The sequence below is a fragment of the Phalaenopsis equestris genome, unplaced genomic scaffold (genome assembly GCF_001263595.1).
Source record: "Phalaenopsis equestris unplaced genomic scaffold, ASM126359v1 Scaffold000848, whole genome shotgun sequence".
NCBI lineage: Eukaryota > Viridiplantae > Streptophyta > Magnoliopsida > Asparagales > Orchidaceae > Phalaenopsis > Phalaenopsis equestris.
Genome location: NW_018165288.1, coordinates 207,286 through 232,944, shown reverse-complemented (window position 1 = coordinate 232,944; position 25,659 = coordinate 207,286). Strand labels below are relative to the sequence as shown.

Below are 25,659 nucleotides of genomic sequence, written 5' to 3'. Positions count from 1 at the left end.
GTGTGATACTTAAAGCTGTTTCTGGAGTTCCAAAGGAACCAAAGAACCAATAAAGGGAGGGGAAACCTCTCCTGACGGGCATCATAATCCTTCTATTGCCACAAATAACTAGTTAAAGAACCTCTATGTATCCAAGAGAAACCAAAATAAGATTCAATCATATCCCAAACATCTAAAGAGAAAGCACACTCAAAGAAAATGTGTTTTATATTCTCTTTCATTATACACATATGACATCTTGAGGCTAATTTCAAGCCGCTAATTTCAAGCCCTTGAGGCTAATTTCAAGCCCTTAAGCTTAAGAATATCATCAATTGGGATTAAAGACTTAAGATATCTCCAAAGAAAAAAGGATATTGAGGGAGATAAATATTTATGGCAAATCCATTTTCCCCATATCCAATCTCGATATGAGTGTAGAGTGTCATAAATAAGTTTACAAATCGAGAGAAAATTGCTGCTTTTCCACATGGGGAGATCCCTATGAGTAGGAGTAATGGGGATAATGAGAATATGCTTTGCATTATGTTTCCCAACCATAGAACATAACTTAGAGTAATTCCAACCATCATTAGCAAAGAAATCCGAGACCAATAAAGAGTTAGAATGAAGAGAGTGAGATAAATCAGTTTTGTGAAAAACCTCAATTATCATTCCAGAAGGAAATCTTCCCCTCCCCAATGTCCCAAAAAATGAAACCATTTGCTGTATCTCTAGCATTTACCACAGCCTTCCAAATACGAGAATCTCCAACCTTCAACGAGACCAAGGAAGGATGAATATGAGCACAATATTTTTGCTTCAGAAACATGGCCCAAAGAGAGGAACTCAATCTAAATTTATACTAAAGTTTACAAAGGTTCACTTGAATAGTATGTTTTAGTGCTTTAAAACTGAAGACACCAGCCTCTTTAGGCTTACAAACTTTATGCCAAGTACTCCAAATTTTCTTTGCACCATTCCCCGCCCAAAGAAATTATTAAAGAGCTTCTTCATAGTACAAATAACACTTTTCTTGAGATTGAACACTTGCAAAACATATAATGAAATACTTTGAAGAACACTAGTAAGAAAAGAGATTCTGCACCCAGTGGAAAGGAAAATATTTCTCCAATCATATACTTTACGTTTGATTTTATCAATCACATCATCCATATGTATCTGTTTCCTCCTTCCTCTTATCAAATTCACCCGAAGATATTTAAGGGGAAGAGATGCATGATGAAAGCCTGTGAACATAATTCCCCAAAGAGTAATATGTTGCTTAATCTGCTTGCCAAAAAACATCTGACATTTGTCACTATTGAAACGAAGACAAGAGCAGTTTTGGAAATCCTGTAGAAGCCCCATCACTTGTTTTATGGCAGGTTTAGAAGCATTAGTAAAAATAATAACATCATCAACATAAGCAAGGTGGGAGATCGTCATTTTGGCTTTGTGGGAAAATTGAGCATGGGGATGTGAGAATTGGAAACTGTTAATTATCCTAGAAAAATAATCAAAAGCTAAAATGAAAATAATAAGAGAGAGGGTCTCCCTGTTTGATGCCTCGAGAAGCAGTGAAAAAACCATAAGAATTTTCATCAACTAAGACAGAATAATAATTATTGGCAAGTCATCTTTTAATCAAAGAGCAGAGACTTGTATTGAAACCTCTAGCTTTTAGAACGTTGATGATAAAATCCGAATTTAAGGTATCAAAGGCTTTTTTGATATCAAGTTTGATAACCAGATTGCCACTCCCCCCTGCAATTTTTATCAAGATCCTGTAAAATTTCATGTGCCAATATAATATTATCAGAAATATCACGACCTTTAATGAAGGCCGATTGTTGAGGAGAAATAAGAGAAGGAGAGGTTTAAGACAGACCACAATCACTTTGTTGATAATTTTAGAGACAAAAAATCCTTCCAGTGTGATTTTGTATTAGACTTAATGATGAGAACAATCAGAACAGCAGATAAATACTTTGTAAGGTCAACTCCTTGGAAAAAGCTTTGAATAGCCAGCATTACATCATTCTTAATAATGCTCCAACATGAAATATAAAAAGTGGAGGTGAAACCATCGAGACCAGGAGCCTTCTGTGAGCTAATATCTTTAAGAGCATTGAAAATTTTCAACTCAGTAGGGGGGTTAGACAAAGAGAGATTGAAAATCATATCTCTCTGGTCCTCAAAAAAATAAAAAATAATATCAGTGACAGGTAGAGCATCAGCATAAAGAGAAGAAAAATAATCAACTGCATTAGAACCAATCTAATCAATATCAGTGAGAACAGAGTCCTCAGTGACAATCATGATGATGGCATTTATGTTACGACGATGTTTGATAGTAGCATGAAAATATTTAGTGTTTCTATCATCATTCTTGAAATGATTATCACAAGGTTTCTGTCTAAGGAAATCCTCCTTAATAGAAATTTCTTCTAAAAAAATGTGATGAGCATCAGCTAGCTTAGACACGAGATCGGGAGTAGCAATCACCTGAGCTTCTAAAGAATCCACCTCCTGTTGGGCCTTTAGAACCATAGAGTGAACATTACCAAAAGTATCAATATTCCATCACTTTAAATGAAATTCCACATTCTTATGTAGTTGCCACAAAATAAGCCAAGGATTCTCACTTTCTCTAGAAACCCAAGCCTACTTAATCAAGTCAATGAAAGTGGTGTGAGTAGCCCAAACATTAAGAAATTTAAAATGATAGCGATAAGGTTTGGAATGAAAAGCTATATATATATATATGGGCAAAAAAACCAAAATTTGGATTATTGGGAATCTGAAGTTGTCAGCACTGCTTTACTATGCTCCTTCGGAGAATGTCAGTAATATTCAAATTGTCACTTTCTATAATAATCCCCCGACATTCGATTATCCAATCTTCAATGAGTGTAGGAAGAGCTAACAAAGCCATCATCTCCACTTGAGTGTTGTCCCAATGAAAAAGATTTTTCCCCAAATGAGCTCTCCTTGCTTATCTCACAAAACAATAATGATACCAGCCCGACCCAGACTGTTTAATTACTCAACTCAGTTGTCATGCTAAAATCTTAGTCTTTGATGGCCAACTGCAGGTTGCGATGACCTTTATGTTGAGCTTAACAGCCTATATTCGTCCTCAAAATTTATGAACTCCATGCCAACTATATATTTTATGAGGATAAAACATAAAGTGATTATAAAAATCTGTTTCTTGTTAAGTGGTACCTAAAACATATGTGATAAACTATAAATTTGATAAATCCAACATAACACCCAATAGACAATTCATCCATCAAACTATGCATCAACATCAGTGGCAACATACTCCTCTGATTACTGATGAGTAAAGGAATAAACACTTGAAAGAATGATCATCCTCGGTTGCTCACTACGAGGTATAGTGCCACAATCTATTATCCTCTGCTAAAGGTGAGAAGCAATAGCACTATACAACCCTATGATAAAGGTGAGAAGCAACATCGTGGTAAATGTTTACTTGGGTTGAAGGTGTATTACATATGCGGACAACTTCCAGCTATATCTCCAATTTCACATTGATACATGTATTAACATATTAACATATTCCTTATAGAAATATGAAAGACTAGCATATTATAAGATTTTTTATAGAGATATAAAAGACCAACATGAATATCGATTTTTTTTCCTTAGATTACTATAATTTATGACTGTGATTACTCTTGGGTTATCTTTAGATAACTCATTATGTTGCTTTAATATTATTTTTAGGTTTTAAGCATTTGAACAAGCTGGATAGAAGAAGAGGAAATGTCCATAGAAGGCGAGTACGACAACTAAAAAGGTTCACATTTCTATTTGTTAATTTATTTATTTTCTTTAGTGGCTCTTTCATGTTTCTTTAATTGTTTTTTCATATATATTTAAATATTAAACTGTTAGTGATAGAAATAGAATAACAGAGAATTAATTTTCACTGTCCAACCGTCCGTTCCCATCTTGGTTAATTCTGAGCCTCGGGCCGGATCGTGACACTATATCAGAATCATGGGCATAGAAATATTGAAAGTTTCACTGATGCAAATTGGGTAAGTTACAACATTGATATGAGATTCATTACTAGATAGCATTTTTGTTAGTAGTAATTTGGTTTCATGGAGAAGAAATAAAATATAGTGTCACGATCCAATGCAAGATTTGACTACCGACAAATGGTAAAAAAATCAAGTGAATTGATATGGGTTTCCCAATTCTTGATCGAAATGAGCTTTAAGATTGCCATTTTCAGTAAAATTTTGGTGTCATAGCCATTCTACAATTTATTTTGCTTCAAACTCTATCTTCCATGAACGAACAAAGCACATTAAGATAGATTGTTATTTTTCACGTGAAAAGATTCAACAACATTTGATTTTTATAGGTCATTTAAAGGCTAGGTAAGAACTAGTGGACTTTATGGACCGGGCATGATATATCTATGCTTGAGCTTGATGGGGAGTGTTATGGAAAGTAATAAAGCCAATGATTGTATATTTAGAAAGTTTGATTATAGATAACTTGATTATAGGAAATATAATAAATGTATTTTTAATATTAGATAACCTAATTAGAGGAGATCTAATTACTGAATCTTTCCTCTATTAGAGATATTCATAAACTACAGAAATTGAAGTGTATATAAATATATCACATATGTTTTCAGTTGAATAATACGTGACAGTGTTGTTTTCCTTCACAATAAGATTGTTTTGGTTAGAACATATGAAGATGTGTTGATGCGGGGCGTCTTTTCTGTGGGTTTCGCGATTCCACAGAATGCGAAACGTAGGGCTATGGGAGAGGTAGCGACAATCGACAAAGCCGCTCGAATTTTCCTATCTTAAACATATTTCTTTCCTTTTTTATTTATTTCCTATTCATTTATTTCTCATCTTTCAATTTCCTATTTTTCTCATTTCTACGTGAAACACGAGAACGCTTTGCTCCGGACATGGTACACGAGTCGCACAGCTCCTGCCATTGCGGGAGATGGGGAGACAAGCCAAATAAATCCAAATTTCTTTTTTTTGTTTTCTTTTTTATTATCCTTCATTTATTTTTAGTCATTTTTTATATGTGTGTTTTATTAGGGTTTGAAAGTCAATATTTTTGTGTTTTGTATCGAGGCAACCACCAACATCTCTTTTTCCAATTGAGGGATATATCCTATGATTCCAGGTGGTACTTTGATTGTATCCAGGTGATTTTATCCTTTCTCAACTCCTCTACATCCCTCCCTCTTCATTGCCACGCATTCCTCCTAGCTGCAGGCTGCACCTACAATAGCTCTTTTGTTGTTTCCTGCAATTTCCTCCTTTTCCATCCCTTTTCCACCCCCGCCGAGGACAACCTTCCTTTGGTTCTTCAGCAGTCCACAACATCCCTTATCACAGTTCCAGCCCTCCATCTTTATTGTCGCTTCTGCTCCAAGCCTCCCCTTTGCTTTCATTATCTCAAACAGTTGTACCACGTAGATATATGTCGCATACTTCTATCCGGAACCCAAGAAGTCATTGTTCTGATGTTTCGGCTAGCTAACAACCTCGTCAACCATCCCACTGCCTTCTAAAACCTTGTAGGTCGCCACAACCATCTTGAGATCCACCCTAGCTTGAGTGTTTGTCATGTCCATTGCGATTTCAAATGTTAGGGTGTCACATTATTGTATTTTCCCTTTCAAATGTGTTATTTCTAACTGTCTATTTGTTTTTAGTATTAATATTTAATTTTCCTATTGTAGTTTAGGTTAACTCCGGATTATATATGTTTTTTTTCTAGTTGAGGGTGCTTTTGGCTTATTTGTGTGTTTCTAGAGATTGTGTTTTTTGAATTCTTCTCTAATAAGTTTTGTATCATCTTCCTTTTACAAGTGGTGTATTTGTATCTTGTTTAAGAACAGGTAGTTGAACCTTCTCACGGACTGTATCTTGTCTTTCATTATTCTACCCATTGTTTTCATTCACACAGTTGTCGAAGAACTTCCAGCTGCTGGTTACAGCAGAAAATTACAGTTTTATCGCTTTCAGTTCTCTGTCCAGCCGCTTGTACCTCGCCAATACCATAGGCGGCTGCTTTCACTACAAACTGCTGCAGTACTCGCCACACCTGCTGTCCAACAGCAGATTTGTCATCCCTACATCATTCCAAACGCCGTCAAACTACCGTATTTCATTCTCTCGCTATTCAACAACCACTTCCCACTAAATTATTTTCCTAAATACCTTCTAGGAGCTCTAGATCGGTATCATATATGCGCCAAAAAAAGATGAAAATTTATGCATCAACATCAAGGTGAAAAGCACCGTAAGGTTTGCAATGCAACAGCTCTCAAGAATGATAATTACAGTTTCTTTGATTGCAATGCCTCCATTATCACCCACAAGGCCACAACCAAATGGATTTACAGCATTAAGAAGATATATTGTGCTCAAATCACGGAACAGAAAAATTTCACATGGATTTGGAAGGCATATATTCCTTGACGAATAATCACCCATGAAGAAGTTCCAAAAAGTAATCATAATGATCAAAAGAGTTCGCAAATTTCAAATCACGTACTCTAAAAAAAGCTGAAAAACAAGATTAACTGTGGGAAAAGAAAATTAATGTAGAAAGGACAAACCATCAGCCATTACAGAAAAATTGATAGAATTTCCCATATTTAAGACCGGATTCTGTGGATACAACTGTGCACCAACCGACACCTGAAGACAGGAAGAAAAAAACAAAATTCACACCATAGAAAAAACAGCATAAGAAGTTCTAGTTATATTGAGAAGCACGTCAGGTTGACAACAGAATTCAACCCTTTCAAGGGGAGAAAAGAAAAAAGAAAAAACTCACTAGAATGAAGTCTGCCTTCTTTGGATTGTGACGGATTGATATCTGTACAAGGGCTCTCCCGGGACTTTTCCCCTTCAAACCAGAGAAATTTATTTAAAAAGATGTCATAGAAGATATAGAAAAAAAAATCTTTAAGATCCCAATGATCATTTGATCTAAGCTCTCGTGAACCCACAGGCATTAAAATATAAATTTGCATTCAAAAAAGGAAGTAAGCAAACCAGTAGAAAGATTTTTTCAGCGGATGTTATATCTCGAGTATCAGGCATTTCAATGGATAGTATATCTGGGTAATTAATCTCAACATCCAGTGGAACCACACCATTTGCTTCAGCAAATGTGAATCCTAAGCAAAACAAAACAATTATGGCAACGCACATAAAAATTTCAGAAAAGAATAAACAAATGAAAGAGAAGGTAGAATGCAAATAAAGAAAAATTACCTAACTCGTCACAGTAGTTAATTTTTAACTCCAGCCTTGCATTTACACCAAGGTATGCCAAATGGAAAGAATAATCTGCTGCAGATACCCTTACTTGTGCCACCTGAGAAAATAATAAACATTTGTCTCTAAATATAACAAACAAAATTAATTAACCAATACATGGCACCTAGGTTAAATATCCATATGGCATAACTAACATGTTTAACTTTGTGCCACTTACCGCTTACTCAACACCCTAGTTCCTATCTTCATTCAAATTATTGTCGCGCTCCTGTACTTATTTAGCACCTGTCTGGCAACCTTTTACTACTTTATCGCCGAGGCTCCCAACCTCGTTCGAATCGCCTCGCACTTGTGTGCTAAACTAGCACTGGTTTCCCCACATTTAACTACTTTATCGCTTAGGCTGGTTCGGTTTCACAAGCCAACTGCACTCTTGTGCGCTCATGGTCGTTCTCGCTCGCGCGAGATTGTGTGGCTTGCATTTGATGGCTTCTAGTGGGTCACCTAAGGCCATGGCCTACTGCTCCTCCCTCATTAGCAACTATTCTCTCAATCGGGAAACTTCTTCCCTCACTCTAAACCCTTGCCGCTAGTAGCCTCATTGTTATCAAGAAGTGCTCGTCATCACTCCATCTCCTCAATCCCTCTCCCATCTTTGCCACTCACCTCCTAAGATGTATCGACAATCCTAGTGGCTCTTCTGCTCCAGCCATCGTATCCGCTTTTAGTGCCATTTATTTTGGAGGCTCTGTTGAGAAATTAGGGCGAAGAAAAACAAGAACGACACAAATTCAGAAGAACACAAAGAGATTTAACGAGATTCAACAAAGATGTCTACGTCCTCGGAAGCAAAGCGGCGAGTTCCTTTTAATATTCAGAAAAGAGGTTACAGAACAGAAAAATTCAGCTCTCTCTAAGACTTAGGATTACAAGCAGGTCTATTTATAATCCTAGAGTAAATTGTACAGTACAATATGTAATTCTCAAATTACCCCTGTACCGTATAGCGGGGCGTTGACCCAGCACCCCTAACCTACATAACGTAACTTCCCGATTTAGACAAATTCTTCCGCTTCGCTCTGCCCTGCTTCGCTTCGTTCCAGCGTCTGTCCCTAACCTACATAACGTAACTTCCTATCTTCCCGATTTAGACAAATTCTTCCGCTTCGCTTCGTTCCAACGTATGTTAAAGATTTTGTACACCTGCACCAATGTGGGTTGGGTCACCATGCTTCTGCTGCGCCCACGCTGATCTCAACCCACTAAATTCCAAGAGACACACCTCTTCAATTCCAAGAGACATCTCTTCATTCAAAGAGACTCCAAATTCTGGTAATATGAGTCATACCTAATAATTCTCCACCTTGGCGAATATCCAGCCCTTTAAAAGAAAATTTCCACCTTGCAAATGTTCAATCCCTTAGGAGAAAAATCTCCACATTTCGAATATTCTGCCCTTTAGGAGAAAATCTCCACCTTGCGAATATTCAACCCCTTAGAAGAAAAGCTCCACCTTGCAAATATCAAACCCTTTAGGAGAAATATATCATGAAATTTCTTATGCATAAATGTGGGTTGAAGCAATTTTCCTGTTTGCACCAGCACCTCGGCTAAAATACTGTCCTGTGAGTAAAACCCTTCGCGAAATACCTCCGCGAAACCACTGTTCGAGAATAATCGCGTCTGCTCGCTCGCCAGCACTCTACCAAACTCAACCTGTCGCAACTCCTCCTGTGATGAACTTGCAGACTTCGCTGGTCGAACACCACCAAACTCCTCTGTTTGCAAACGCTCCTGTTTGCGGTAACTGCACACGAACTCCTGTTCGCTAACTCCGCCTTGCCTAATGCCGCGAAGGTTCATGAACTGTCGCGCCTCGAATTCGCGACGCCGCCTCTACCACGAACTCCCCGAAGCATAACTTGCTGAACTGCCACAACCCTTTATCCGAATTGCTTCGCACTTGTTCGTTCCCGCGAGCCCGTCTGCCTTGCGAACAATCCGTAAAATTTTATATTCTCCTGCGCAATAGCCAAGATTCCGATTCCCTTCCTCCAGCCAGATTCCCTTCCTCCAGCCAAGAAAATTCAGAAAAAACTTCCAAATTTTCTTCTCCACAAGATTCCTTATTGAGCCAGAAATTTTACTCACTTTGATCCTGCCAGAAATCTCCGCAGATCCAACAAAGAAAATCCACCAAAAGAAAATGTTTTGCGGCTCCAGTAAAGGAAAAAAAATCACATTCCAATTACTCCACTCCACTTTCCTTCCAAAATTTCCTCTGAACTTTCCTTTTCGGCGTCCTGGAATAGCTCCGCTGCACCGCAAGATTTGAAGAATCTTTCAAATTTACTTCTCCGCAGTTTTCTCCGCTCGCTCCAGCAAAGGAATGAAATCTGAATCGCCTCCCAAGATAATCGGGACCCTCCGATTTTGCTTCCTGCCTCCGAAGAAATGTTCGGTCTCCGCAGCAAAAAGCTTCCAATTTCTTCAACAAACCAAATTCAGAATTCCCTGAAACGGGAACCAGCGGCAATTCAGGCCAAGCAAACGGAAACAAATCTGCAAACGGAAACAAATCTGGGTTGATTCCCTTCCTTCTCCATGCGCAGAGGAACTCCTTTCCTTTTCCGGAATTACCTCCACAGGAAACAGCTCCAACCGCAAAGGCAGCCTCCTTTTTTGGTCCGTCCCTGCCGAACTGCCCTGCCGCAGCGCGACAATCCAAAAGAATTCTTCCCTGCTTGTCGTCGAACCTGTTCGCTTGCGATCCGCTTGTTCGTGAAACGCGATCCGCCAGTTCGATGGCCAACGGGAAAGCTGTCTTCCGCCTCCCCGCCTCCCGATCTTCCGCTTCCTTCAAGGAAATTCCACAATCGCGAACCACTTGTTACTTTGCAAACCACCGAGTCGCAAAACTGATCCTCCGCTGACGAGCTTCGCTGAACCACACAGACTTCCTCGCAAACTGTCGGAAGAAGCTGCGTCGGGCCGATTCACTGATGTTTCTGTGCCGAGCTGCCAAAACACCAACAGCCCTAGCCTAACACAAATCGTCGGAGTCCTTCCTGTGCCGAAAATTTTCTTCCCCTCGAATCTCACTCTAATACCACTTGTTGAGAAATTAGGGCGAAGAAAAATAATAACGAACGATTAATAACGATACAAATCCAGAAGAACACAAAGAGATTTAATGAGGTTCGGCAAAGATGCCTACGTCCTCGGGAGTAGAGCAGCGAGTTCCTTTCAATATTCAGAAAAGAGGTTACAGAATAGAGGAATTCAGCTCTCTCTAAAATCCAGGATTACAAACAGGTCTATTTATAATCCTAGAATAAACCCTACATTACAATATATAATTCCCAAATTACCCATGTACCGTATAGCGGGGTGTCGACCTAGCACCCTCAACCTACATAACGTAACTTCCCGATTTTGACAGATTCTTCCGCTCTGCTCCGTGTCAGCATCTGTCCCTATATGGTATATGAGTCATACCATAACAGGCTCCATTAGTTGCTCACATTTCCCCAAATCATGTAGCACATGTTGCACAAAACTTTAATTCTTTCGCAAAAATTACTGGTGAATTTTCTAACTTGGGATCACATCTTTTACGTTTATACCACTTTCCTCTTCAATTTCACCAAGACTCAATTACATAAAAATATAAGCAGCGATCATCATTTCTACACAAAACTTGCACTCATTTTTTTAGGAAGAGTTAGAATTTGGACCCTAAAAAGTTCATAGTGCAACATATATGACAACCAATAATAAGTGATAAATGTTTTTGGCAATCTGCAGAAATAACAAAGTGCTTGGGCCAATAGGCTCCACCCCAAACTCCAGGGTACGAAATTTCATGTCTTCTATATTTTCGGTCACTTCTAAATGGGCGTCAAACCGAACTATATAAGTGTGTGTGTGCGTGATATTTTCATTAGAGTTTGGCAAACTAAAAAAAAGGTGAACCACAACGCCAAAACCTAAGTTCTCCGGTTTATAATATACTTCAGGTATAACAAATTTCCTTATAACTTGCCCTCACTTTTCCCTCCTAAGATTTTCCACGTAAATGTGTGTTTTTTATTTTGCTTCTTTTGTTTTGCAACGCACAAATTTCATAAAAAATGATATCAGATCATTGGTTTTGATCTCAGTAATGGAAACAATGAAGTATGACATTCTACTATTGGATCACAACACTAATTTTTTGCTTTGGCAGGTTATGATGCGACTGTGTTCGTGAAAACAGATTTAAATGATATAATTTCAGGGTTTAAGAAAATGCCTTCAACGCAAATGTTGGAGGACAAACAACACAATGGTTGTAAAGTTTTATCTAAATTTATCTTCATATGTTATATCAAATTTAAAAGGATTTTTAAAAAGAGAACTTTTGTCGCAATATGGCTGAAATTAAAACAGTTTAGTGTAACAAATGTCTCACCAGTAAGCTGCATTTGAAGCAGAGTTTGCACTCTCATAGGATAGTTGAAGGCACAGCTTTATAAATCACTTAATTAACTTTACAAAATTAACTTATTTTAAAGTACATGGATGATAATGGAGGTTAAGTATGATGAAGAACGCTTGGTGTTAATTCTATCATGTCCGCTGCCTACATCATATACAACTTACAAAGATACCATATGTAGGGAGACACGCAAAATAAAATTTAAGATGCTATATGTTATCAAAAAAAAAAAAAAATCCTCATGTGGATGAACAAGTGCTAAAGAAATAGGACTTATTATTTGGAGAGCTCCAAAAACGAGTTCTGATACTTATACGAAATATTGATGAAAATTCAGGAACAAGAATGACTAAAATTACTGCAAGAAAAAATAACATCAAATTCAAATGTTATAAATTGTAGAATAAAAATAAGAAGACAACTCATACTTGGAAAATAAAACAACTAAATTATTTCTGTGAAACCGGTGTTGTAAGAAGCTACTGGTGATAGTGAATTCCTAATTAGCACTTATGTTTGTACCCGTGTCGGACACGTATTAAACACCGACACTCGTCTGACACACCTCAACATTTTTCCGACACTATAAAATATATTTCTGAATTTTTTTCAGGCTCAAACACGTCTGGGACACACCTCAACGCCACATCGAACGTGAGCTTAACACTATTTCGAGAAAATTGGGCACGTGAATTAGAAAATTATAAGTATATGTAGAGTTCTAATTATATCTAATAGTCAAAATCACCCCATCTCTCATCATATTGCTCCCTCTAAAATTCGTCAAAATCGAGCATCGAAGGTACAAGCAATACTCATCGAAGGTGCACCCAATACTCTTTGAAGCCGACCATTAGTAATTCCTACATTGTAATCACAAGGTTTTTTTAATTTTAGTGTATACAAGTTTGATGAATTCTTTTTAAAGATATTAAATTTAACTTTAAAACTTAAGCATGAAGCTTTATAATATAAATTAAATTTATAAAGTTAAATTTTATTCTTGCATAATTTGTGTTGTAATATTTTTAAAAAGGAATAATGAAAAAATAAATATTTTATAATAATAATTAAATAAATATAAAAATGTTTCCATGACGTGTTGTGTCCTATTTTTTTCAATTGTATTGTGTCCCCGTATTGCGTCGTGTCATGCTCGTATACCCATATTTGTGTTTAGATGGTGAACCAAAAGATCATTATGTTCACGATTTGGCTTGCAAGTTTCATACCTGTCCCATTAAAGACTGATTTTTAACATATGAAATAATGACGAAAGAGTACTGTATTAACAAAAAAATAATGACCTTTATCATGTAGTTGATATTGAAATTTCTGAAATTTAGATGTTTGACGAAATCATTAGAGCACTTAGTAATGTAAGATATATTCTTGATTTGAGAATAGAATGGGTGAACAAGACAAAAGAGAACTTCTTGATGATCAAAACAATGATAATTTGAAAGTCTATGAACACAACATATTTGAGAAGTTGAAAAGAGCTAAGTCTAGCACAAACATTCACAATACTATGAAAATATTTGACTGCAGACATTCTAATCTCTGGGAACCATCCACAATGTCTTCCAAAGGTGGTGTCTGATATATGCTATTGATTATTATCTTCTCTAAAAAAAGTTTGTGCCTTATTCCAAAAATGATTATATGTTTATTATTTTAAGGAGTAAGAGAACAAAATTGAAAAGTAAATTGAGAAACAGATCAAATATCTCCATAATAATAATGACTTGGAGTTTTGTTCAAGAGAATTTAATGACTTCTATAAATTAGAAGAAAATTTGAGAAACATGACAGAAAGGCATATGTCACAGTAAAATGGCATAACTGAGTAAATGATTAGGATGATAATAAAGAAGGTGCATTTACATACTCTCTAACGTTGGGTACCAAGGTTACTTTGGACTAGAATCAACACTAAAGCAGGCTACTTACTAAATTGCTTTCCTTTTATTGCTATAGTAAGAAGACTCTACAAGAGGTTCATTCCAGTAAATCTATAAATTACTCGATTTAAAAATTTTTAACCATCTCACTTATGCTCATGTTAAAAATCACAAATTAGAGATTGGAATTATAAAATGTATTTTTCTTAGTTATAAGACAACTGCTAAAGAATACAGATTATAGTGCCAAAAAATAATAAAGTTTTCATTAATAGAGATGTTATTGATGTGATTTGTATGTTATGTGCAACGCCTATTGTAAGATCTAATATAGGTCCAGCAAATAGGTGGAGATTTAAATTGACATAGTAACATCATCTTACATGCCAATCAACTGGAAAAAAGTGTCATAATAGCTAATTTGTTACTTATGTGTTGACTGTGGCCAAAGATATTGTGTGTGGTAGAGAATCTTATAGTTATAAGAGAAAGTTAATTCAATTGACTCTTGTAAGTGGATGATTGCAAGAGTAGATGAAATCCTTATACAAGAATAGCATTTGGGATTTAGTAAGCTACCTCAAGGTAAAAGAACTATCTGCTGCAAATAGTTGTTTAAGAAAAAAGAAAGTACACCCTGGGTTAAATAAGCTATTTTTCAACTAATCTATCAAATACGCATTGGGTTCTATCTATGGTGATGACTTACTGCAAAATCCGGAAGCTATCATGCCTGCCTCTGCAAACCCTATAAATTATGAATCTTTGTTTGGTTCTCCAATTCTATATGTCACCACCGTTCCATTTTTATAGTGAAGGCATAGATACTCATTTTGTTTTGAAACCTAATGATTTTGATGGAAGTATATTATAGGTGACAACGCCCTGTAGGATATAAGAGCTCAAATTCTATTTACCAGAGTGAGCCATATGTGGAAATATATATATATATATTTATATTTTTTTTTCTTTTTTTTTTTTAAAAAGGACGGTATATATAAATATATATATATGTATAAACACTAGTTTTTACCAGGCTTCCAACAACATAATCCAAATGAGCATTTCTTCGTTGTTTTTATGTAGTGCTGATTTTATGTAACGTTGAATGGTTCATACTTCAGCTTTATGCAATTGATCTGTTGTATTTTTCATTATACTCTAGCAAAATTGAGTAATTACCTTTTTAAACTCATAACTTTATCTTGTTAAAGTATTATATTAAAAAAAATTACATGAGTTGCAACTTTCGTTATTCTTGAGGGAGCAAAGCAATGAGTGAGTTAATATTATTAAAATATAATAACAAATTCAAGAAAATGAAATGAAGACTAGTTTAAATGATATCCATCGTAATCAATAGAACACTTATATTTTACAGGTATGCTTTCAATAATAATATGCAAAAATTTTCTTTAATTTATAACAATAGTATAATCAACCAGCTAATAGAAATTTACTGAAGAAGTGAATCTTTCATCAAGATCATACGGTAAAGAAGGCCAAAAACACAATATGATACTGATGAACAAGCTGTACCAGGCTTCAGAAATTTACTCGGTAGGAATAATTTCAATTCTGTATTCCCTTTTTCATCATATCCAGTGGAGAGAATTTCATCATTTTCCCTTAATTAACATGCCAGTATAATGCAGACTGGTCCTCAACACTTCATTGAAAAGCCAAATTTCACTTCCATTATCAATAAATCAACTGTACAAGGACTTCTTAAGATGAAAAGTTAGCCTAGAACCCATTGAATACAGAATCAGTTGGTTGATTTATATTAACCATCATTACTGACAATAAGTTCTGTTATACAGATTTCTTCCATGTAAAATCTTCAAGTTCGTTTTCATTTGCTTTATTAGATTGTTTACATATAATATAAAAAAATGCATAAAATGGAGAACTAAATATTCATTAGTTTAGTATAACATGTTAGTGCAATATATATTTGTAAGAAAAACTCCCTATAATGCAATGACTAATGAAACACACCTTGTCAGTCAAACAAAATGGCAATATATGTTATTCGCTCATTAATGCAAGTCACCAATGCTTACTGTTGAAATAATCTTTTATAAGGTCAATTCGCATCAATGCAGTAATTATGTATAGCAGCTTTCTATCTACAGTAGTCTAGCAATGCAATCCGTATAGCATTCCATCTAGGCAATATGACGATTCATGGACAACGGCTTTACATCTAGAGCAATATAAGGACAGCAGCATTCTATTTTTTATGTGTAATTAATTCTAGATTCCATAACTAAAAACTAATTTCCAATTTTTTTTTTTCTTTTATACTTATTTTTCTGTCTATTAATGTTAAATTTTTCATCTTATTCTTTTACATAAAAAAGTAAAATAAATTCAATCGTACATCCTCCCATTCTCCGCACCTTTTCTTAATAAAGCACTTATATTTTACAGGTATGCTTTCACTAATTATGGTAGTCCCACCATATTCACCTCTTTAACTCAAGTTTAACTGGAACCTCACATGCCCCGCTTAATTTTTCCATTAAACAAAACATCTTTAGATCACCGTTGTCCCAAGAAAAATTTATTAAAAAAACTAGGTAAAAGTTCAATAGACTAAATAGTGATAAGCAGATGAAACCCAGCAAATGATTTAAGAGCAGACATCAGGAATATAGGATTCTGAAATATGTAAAAGAAAATATACCCAATATTGTGTTGCCGAAAGAATATTTTACATTAAGGGTGAAATAACAAAATCATTTGTTATGATGGACAAGTAAATAACCTGAGCAACGCGAATACATGATGCAATTTCAGTCCTTTGAGTAGATTGGTCTTTTGCCTGTATACAAGCTAGATTATTGCTTTCCCTTGTTTTGATTTTACCACCATGGATGGTAATTGAATCTAGTTTGCTTTCGCAGGTCCTCAACACAGAATATACGACTCCTTCCCTGTGACTATGCACATCCAACCCATAAGAGTCTGCCAAGGGCAGAAGATCTGAACTTGTGTAAGATGGGGGAAGAACCCATGTTGCTTGCATGCCAAGAGCCATAGGAGGATCAGGCACCACTGTCAATGTCTTAGATGCAGAATAATGTACAGTTTGTGTGGAACCGGATAATAGAAAGTTGCAAGAAAATGAAATAACAACTTCTGCTCTGCCAGGAGACCTATTTGAAAATAAACAGAAAATTATAGAGGAACAAATGCCTGGTTTCATGGAAAGTAACAGTAGTTAAATCATTCTGTGCAAGGCCATATCATCAATTTCTTGAATGGAGACAAAAATATTCAAAATGTAATACCACAATAATCAGTTAGCAAGATATAAACATTCCCAAATATCATGCCATTTGTAATTCCGAGATTCAAAAGGGATAGGGAAAATGATTATGCAGTGCATCGCACCAAGCCCATAGGAACTTTCTTTCATGCAAGCCAATTAACTATCGATGATTGCTATGTCTTAGTACCATATTCACTAAGTATAAATCATGATCGGTGTGAGAATTTCAAGGAAATAAATACCGCAACTGGGCTATACAAAAAGAATACTATTCCCAGCTACCTTAACACGATGAAACAATCTAGGCAACAAAACCAGTGAGTGATTCCTATAGCGCCAACTCTGCAACGGTTGCTCTTTTTGAAAAACAATACAAGCACATTAACTTAGGCCGCCCCAATAACCATGCTCTACCTAATCAATCTTTTCTGTTAATAATGTTCAGTTGCACAACATAATGTCTGTGGTCCATGTCTCCTTGATGGATAATTTTTAAGAAGCAGCAATTGCAAGCGTTGATTTAAGGGGTTTTTTTTTAAAACACGGATATTTTGCATGAAGTTGTTGCAAAATATACATTTGGAATTCAAACGCCTTTGAAAAGCTGCAGATCAGATTCCAATTTTCCATATTAAAACCTTCTCAAATAGCTAACCCATACGTCCAGAAACTATGTGAGGTGGAGTGGACGTTCTGCAGTAATTTCCCACGTACGTGGGAACCAACATGGGATTTCATCCTGATAGGTCCAAAGGGAGAAAGTCTTGCATCAGGATTTTGACACCAGACCCATGGACCCTTTATATTTTATTTTATTTTACTATTTGAAGGCTAATTAGGGCTTTTACACTGGGGGGCTATTTATATATTTTATTTTCTATTTTAGGGAACTTTCTATTGTTTTATGTATTTTGGAAATCGTATTCTCTGATTTCATCCCCAAATAATGTTGTATTCTCTTTCTTATGCAAATAGTGTGATTGTAACTTGTTTAGGAATGCGTGGTGGAACCTCATCGCTGTTTGTGGTTCTCTCTGATGTTTTTAGCCAGGACAACCGCCAAAATGTCTCCTACCTCCTTCAAAAAGTCATAGACTCACATATTATCATTCCTTTTGATGTGAATGTCACCACAGTACCCTTAACGCAACTTTTACTATAGTCCCACAATCTAGACCAAACATGGAAAAACACCCAGCGACATGGGACTGGCCAAATCAGTAAATTTACGGTCAGCCAACCATCCTTATATGGCCCCTCCAGTCAACAGTGGGTCCAATCCTAATTACCTAGGCCGTATATATTTGATGCTCATGTTCAGGTTTTCATTTTTGCGTATGTTGATGTTCATGACAGCCGTCGGCTTCTCATTTTCTCCTTCTAAGTTTGTATTTGAAGGTGAGAATGTGCTCCGATTATAACTCGTTCGAGGTGGTGACTGTCTCCCAAGAATCGAATGGTGCTTTAATCGTAGTTCAATCCTACGAAGATGTTTATCCTTGATTTCACATCCTCTGCAATGTCTTCTTCACATCCGCAGCCACCTTTCCTCGTAGGCGGAACCATCATACAGCAATCATGCATCTTCCTGCAACTCTAGCTGCCAGCCAGCCACCACCATCACCTCTTGTCACCCTTTTCCAACAATCTCCCATTTTGCTCCCACTCATTCCAGCTACCCGTCTTCGTTGTGCAGCCATCTATTATTTTATGCAACACTTTGCATTCATCTACTAATAAATAAATGTACATCTATTAGAACACGAAGGTAATTTATACAACTTTACATGAATTTGAATGTCATGCAAAAAACTATATATGCACCTTTGTTATAATTTAGATATCGATCAAAAATCTAATTAATTTATAGGAATTTTGTTGTGTAACTAATTAACATACATATTTTCTTATCTAACAATATGAAAAATTTGTTATATTCTAAAACTCACTCAAAAAAATCATTAATAAAATCAAGCATACATATAAATAATATAAAAATTACTAAAATTGAAAAAAAAAATATTTACTTACCTCAATTTTCACGATAAATTTTATATCTTCAGTAACCAGCTTGGAATCACAATAATCTTTATATTGAAATTAATAACATATAGAACATAATATCAAACTTTTAAGATTCAAGCAAGTTTTCGTTAATTGAACATTTTTTTAATTATTACAACTGTTGTTGTTTGTTTTTGCTATTATTATTATTATTATTATTATTATTATTATTATTATTATTATTATTATTATTATTATTATTATTATTATTATTATTATTATTATTATTATTATTTAAAATATTTGTATTCATTGCTCTCCTTAGCAATTAAATAAATTGATTAATGTTTAATTTTCAATTTATCTATAATTAACTGAACATAGAATCATTAATTTATATTTTTGATTAAAACAATTTATATAACCAAAAATATAAATCCCACAACTAACCTCCAGATCCGTTGTCAATTCCTTCACATGTCAATCCTTTAATTCAACTACATGCCAAGATTTAATCTTTGCTAATAATTTAAAATATATTATATTACTTAGTAACATCAAATTAAATAAAATTTATGCTTTATGATATAAAAAACAAAACCCTAACTCACTTTAAATGTGGTCCCTCATCTCTGCATCAATAGACACTTGCAAGCACACCTTCCTGCATGCACGGAAACGAGCACCCCTTCTACATGGCTAGCTCCCTTTCCCTCTTCGTTCACAACAGACCACTCAAATCCACAGTCTTAGTTTAGGGTTCGCAAAATCCCTTTTCTCTTTCTCAGAACGCAGGGGCTCCCGACATGCTAGGGCATCGGTCTCCTCACTCCATATGCATGTGGCTTTTTCTTCACTGCATGAGTCACCTCCTCCTTCGATTTTAACTTTGACTTTGGCCTCTCCTCACAGAACGATGTTGCACCACATGCAAAGACGCCCTTCCCGATGTCGTTCGTCCACTCCTCTTCTTCGGATTCCTCCAACATGAAGCCCTTATCCTTGGTCTTCGTTCTTCTCCTTCGCATATGAAGTAATCAAGCCTCCTGCAAGCGGCACATCTGAATGTTAAGAACCCTTGTGAGTGTGTTTTCCCTTTTATTCCCCTTCTTATCCTTTTTCTCTTGCTTCACTTATGTCTGCCACACACACTCTTAGTTTGATCGTTGCTTTAAGGGAGAAAATCATCTCCTTATAATGAAACTGTCAAGACAATTGCATATTTGGAACATTTCTAATTGAATTGGTTGTTTATTTATTTTATTTAAATTATTTATCTTATTTTACACATATTGCACAAACAGAGTTCAGCCATTGGATCAAGTAGTAAGGGTAAGCCTAGTGCAATAACCAAACTGACCCAACCAGAGGAGGAGCCCAAACAGAGTGGAGAAAAGGTGGAGACCACCAATACTCCTAAATCCATCCCTGCATATAAATGATTCAAGTGTCATGCTTTTGGCCACATTATGTTTGATTGCCCACATTGAGTATGGAACCATTAAAGAAATGGGCAGTTACACAAAAGAAGATGAAAACGACACAGAGGAGTCTCAACTTCCAGCCGATGAGAAAGAAACACTAGTAATTCAAGTTGAACCCATGTGAGAGACTCCACCTTGATTACCATTAATTTTTCTAGAATATAGTGAGTTTGAGGAGCCAATACCAGAATAAAGATAGCCCTTGTTGAAGGAGTCGCTAGATACATTGACCGATCATTTATCTCTTAGGCGCTTTCCACTGAGAGTGATCTAATATGTCACAAGTTTTATTCCAGAGATAGTTTCTCTAGACATACTTGTTATTGGATGTGGCAAGCAGAATACGAGAAGTGAGAAAAAAATATTTTATATTTAATGGCTCGAGACTTCGTTAAAGAGAATACATATCTATATGTTATTCTAACTCTAGTGTGCCAAAAAGAAAGGATATTTATTCTATTAGGATAGACTTTGAAAGGAAGTACATGTTTCAGAATTATCTTGGATGGATGTGAGCTTCAACTTTTTAGTGGAGCTCCCCAGTCTTAATATTGTCATGACTTTGTTATGGTGATGATAGATCAATTTCAGAAGCTTCTAAATAAAAAGGTGAAATCTGTCCTATCTGAGGAGAATGACATGGGAGCTCCTATCGTGTTCGATGTTGAAATCCTGATTCTATGGTTTTGCGGATCGCACGGTCTTGCTTATGTGAGACACAGAATTTTCACCCCATTAAAATACTACCACGGGATTTTCCTACCTATTGCAGCCGCTAGTCCCATGGGGCTCATATTTAATATTTTCTTTAATTAGAATTCGGGTTTTGAGAAAAGCTATTTACATCTGATTATTTCTAGTTTCTTCCAGCTTTTGATTTGGTTTGTGTGTTCTAGAGATTGAAACTCTGACTTTTTCCCGAATGGAATATTGTATCATTTTCCTTTTACAAGTGATGTATCTGTAGTTTATGCAGGAATAGGAGGTGAACCTCCTCGATATTCGTACCTCATCGTGTTGACGCTCTTTGTTGTTTTTATTCGGTAAAGTCGTTGAGCGATATTTATCCCCATCCAAACTCCGTCAAATTCACGTATTTTCTTCCCCTTGCCATCCCACAATCACCTCCCCGCAAAACTCGAATCCTAAATACCTTCTAGGAGCCCTAGATTGTTATCATGCAATTTCAAGTAAAATCAGTGAACATTCAACAAATCAGAAGAGTTACAATTTCATATTTATGTTTATCATTAGAGAACATAATTGCTTAAGCAGAATAACAAATAACTTCTATCATTTTGACCTTTTTCTTGAATGATATATCAATAATGTTCCAAAATTAGTTTTAAAAAAAAAAGCATAACCAATTTAGAATACCCACAAGTTATCTTCCAATTGTACTAGCAAGTGTGTAGCACTGCACTACAAAAGAGTTAAAACTGAAATAAAATGAAATGGCAGTAATTTGCATTTACTAGCACCCAAAAGCCTTCAAAAGCACCAATAGAGTAAATACCGTCCAAACAATGTCATGATAAATCCAACATCACTATCACTGGAATTACAGAAAGTGGTCCATCCATCCGAACACTGTATGTGCAATTTCTCAACATCTGATGTCAAAGCTCTAGCACCTTCGTGTTGCACGGTCTACATAAAAAATTGCACCACCCTGTCAAGAGGTTCATAAAAAAGGGAACATCAATGAAATTTCACAAAAAATGCACCTTTTCACTGTCCACCTTCCATTCATAGTTGTTGCATACCTCATAGAAGGAAAATAAACCTCCCTACAGGAAACAAAAAATTGCATCATAGCATGCATCCTCCAGCACCACACCAAAAATAATAAATATACCTAAAATTTTTTTGAGACGTGCCTGAAGAAAAGAGGGAAAAATTGGCATTTTGCAACCAATACATAGCTGGTCACTCTGTGAACTCAAAATCATTATGGATGGGATCCCGACTTCCACTCTACCATATACTTCACAAATTAAGTTGCCTGTTTGTCCATAAACTTCTGCACGGACACTCTAAAATTGCAAACAACGCAAAAGTATACATAAATACTGAACCTTTAAAAGCTTGGAATAACTATTAAATAAAATAAAAATAGTCCATACATGTGAGATTTCTGGTAAGCCATAAGATAAATCGTACACTATGTAATACGCCAGAGAAAAACAGATACAAAGCATGAGAAAATGGAAAAAAAGAAAAAAGAAAAAACAGTGCTAATGAACAAAATTCAACCATGTCACAAACAAGCATAGAGCATCAGATCATCATTTTACCAACCACATACTGTTTCAGTTAGATCAATTTCATACGAGCAGGCTACAATTTATAAGGGCGAACAACGTACAGCATTTCCAATGGAGATAGCAGAAAGTTTTCCAGAAGTTGTGTGCACTACTGCAGTCTCTTCATGCATGCTTGCATACTTGATAAATCCTCGAGTGATTGGACCACCTTCGGCTTTGAGCTAACCAAAAGAAACAAAAACAGAAATCTAATGCATAAAAATATGATAAGTTTTAAGCAAATAGATGAGAAAGCATTTAAGTGGATTAAATGGCATTGTGATCATTCAAATAAAAAACCAAAATGCCTTATTTAAGTGACTGAATGAGCTAACTTTGCCGATTTCTAAGTTATGCTAGAAATTCATGCAAGGGATGGTATTGATTTGACTTGAAGCAAAGCACCATGAAATTATCAGGTAACTTCAAGTAGAATGAACAGCAAGCTCTGATGCCAAAAAAGGCTAGCAAAATGGTTTATTTTCTACCATAGGCGAACAGCAGACAAAGAAAGCTGGATCAAGGTGCCAGAGTTGTTCTTACCATATAAGAGGAACCAGGCGTAAGGTAAATATAATTGGGATGCAACAGCAGTGGTTTATAAACTTCAACCTTAACGTTTTGACTTAATCTTTCATGTCCAGACCATTGTCTCACACGGACCTGAAATTTTCATGGAAAACTAGATATGCATTCAAGGACACTAAGATTTTTAAAATTGAACATAACAATAATAATAAGGACCAGATAATGCAAACTTACATAAATAGTCGTGATTCCAACAGTTGCAGCTCTAACTGAAAAACTAGGGCCAACCATAGCAATGCTTGAAGAATTATTCTTTCCAATAACTTCAACTATTCCATCCTCAATATGGACATGAATATTCATAAATTCGAACTTCACAAAATGAAAAAGTCTTTATAAGAACATAAATTTGCATGACAACAAAACGAGAAATAATGATCCACCGTAAATAAAAAACAAAAATACCTAAAATGTTTACCATGGCCAAAAGATGATTTACTAAAACTGTGATAGATTCTAAAATTAACAATATGTTTTGCTTAAAGAGCAATAACAAAACTACAGAATATATTTTTTTTGTATACAGATACATCTAAGAATTATGTGACGAAAATTTAATCCACAAAACTGGCTAAAAAACAACGGAATCGTGGATGCACATAAAATTTCCGTATCTCCCATCACTCTCCCCAAGTAGGAGAGGCCATGTCTTCTATGGAAGAAAATGGATCCTATTGTCTGATATAATTTCCCACAAAACACTCGCGAAGTAATTCAAAAAATCAATTCACCCTTCCAAACTGGCCATCAATTGAATTAAATTGAAACTTAGTACCCAACTCAATCCCTATAGCTTTCTAGAAGTAACTCAAAAATTTCTCCTCTTTTCCAAAGGATGACATGTCAGACCTATCTCACTAGTGGCAACCTAAGACGTGGACTTTAAGCCCTAAAATCCCAAAATTCTTCTAACTGACAATACCCCATGTCTAGCATCGACTCCTCGAACACATTGGCCACTTGGACAATCGTTGCTGCTCTCAAAGTCTGCAAAAAGATGATTGGTGGCACCACATCCTCAAACTATATATGAACGCCCATTACCTCAGACTCTTTTTGCCAAAAGAGTACAATGTTCTTCCCATTTCTTGTAGAAAACATGATATATGCAATAATGATATTGTCAAGGACGGCCCAATAGGACATGACACATCCATAGGGGTCAGATCACATGACACTCGCTCCTAGAAATTTTCTCCAATAGAAAAGTCAACAAAACATGCCATGTCAACTGTGATCTTATTCTCTTTTCTTCAAGTAAGAATGAGAATAAAGTTAAGTTTGTTTTTGTGTTGTCATACTCAACTTGTCGATCACCTGTGTAGATACCGCATTTTTACATCTACCTCCATCTATAATGAGACGACAAGCTTTTACCTACATCGTACAATGGGTATGAAAGATGATGTAACAGAGCTCAATATGTAGAACCTATCAACATACTAGCGTCTCTCTTGTTGGTTGGAAACTAGTATTGTGCTTGATCACCTACTTCGATATTTCTTGTGTCATTGCCTATATTTTTCATTGTTGCTAGCTCAGTGAAAGATATCACCCTCTTGTTTGGGCAATCGGATGCAATGTGCCCAAAATCACAACACTTCAAACATTTCTTAGTTGATACGGTGGTTTCCACATTTTATCCACTTTGAATTAGTTTCTTCTACAATGAAGTTAGTCTAGAACCGTCCAATAAGTGGTGTGGAGCGCCTAAGCTGAACCTGTTTGAAGAGTGGTGTGGACCTAATACAATTGTGTTGTCTCTCCAACTTCTTAGACAAAATTTGGAAATTTTGTAACATCCAATAGTATTGTTACTATAACACATTACTAATGGACAGTCTCAATCCCCCAATTATGGAGCTATGGAGTTTTCCTCAAATTCCACTAATTCACACTCTAACATAAATTGCTCGAAGTCAGTTTTATACTCCTCTATAGAGAGATATGTTTGCTCTAAATAGTAAAGTATCAAGAACATGTCATGTATGTAATGTGTCAGAAGGTACTTGTGTTATATCTTCCTTTTCATCTTGGACTAGGAGGAGGGTTTAGGTTGTGTTGTTGTTTTATTGCAATTTCAAATTTCACTGTTGTTTTATTTTAATTACTTTAAATTCAATAATAGTATTTGCAACATTTTTATCCCTTCGGCGTTTGTTAAATTCTGGTATCAAAAAATCCTTGAAATTTTAAACACAAAATTTTTAATATGGAACTTTAAAATAATTTTTATAAACTCCTTGTAAGTTTGATTTATAAATCATCTCCACTACATTAAAGAGTATGATAGAACTCAATTTCAAATGATTTTTTAT

At 35.6% G+C, this 25,659-nt stretch overlaps 1 protein-coding gene across 1 annotated transcript in view; it reads right to left on the bottom strand.

Moving 5' to 3' along the window:
* LOC110031831 (nuclear pore complex protein GP210) overlaps positions 1–25,659 on the bottom strand; it is a 172,228-nt gene that overhangs the window by 40,809 nt on the left and 105,760 nt on the right. Inside the window, 11 exon segments of the mRNA XM_020735245.1 lie at positions 6,626–6,707; positions 6,847–6,918; positions 7,068–7,192; positions 7,290–7,392; positions 16,453–16,843; positions 21,964–22,097; positions 22,175–22,237; positions 22,328–22,483; positions 22,816–22,935; positions 23,297–23,416; positions 23,516–23,653. Coding sequence (XP_020590904.1) covers positions 6,626–6,707; positions 6,847–6,918; positions 7,068–7,192; positions 7,290–7,392; positions 16,453–16,843; positions 21,964–22,097; positions 22,175–22,237; positions 22,328–22,483; positions 22,816–22,935; positions 23,297–23,416; positions 23,516–23,653 — 1,504 coding nt within the window.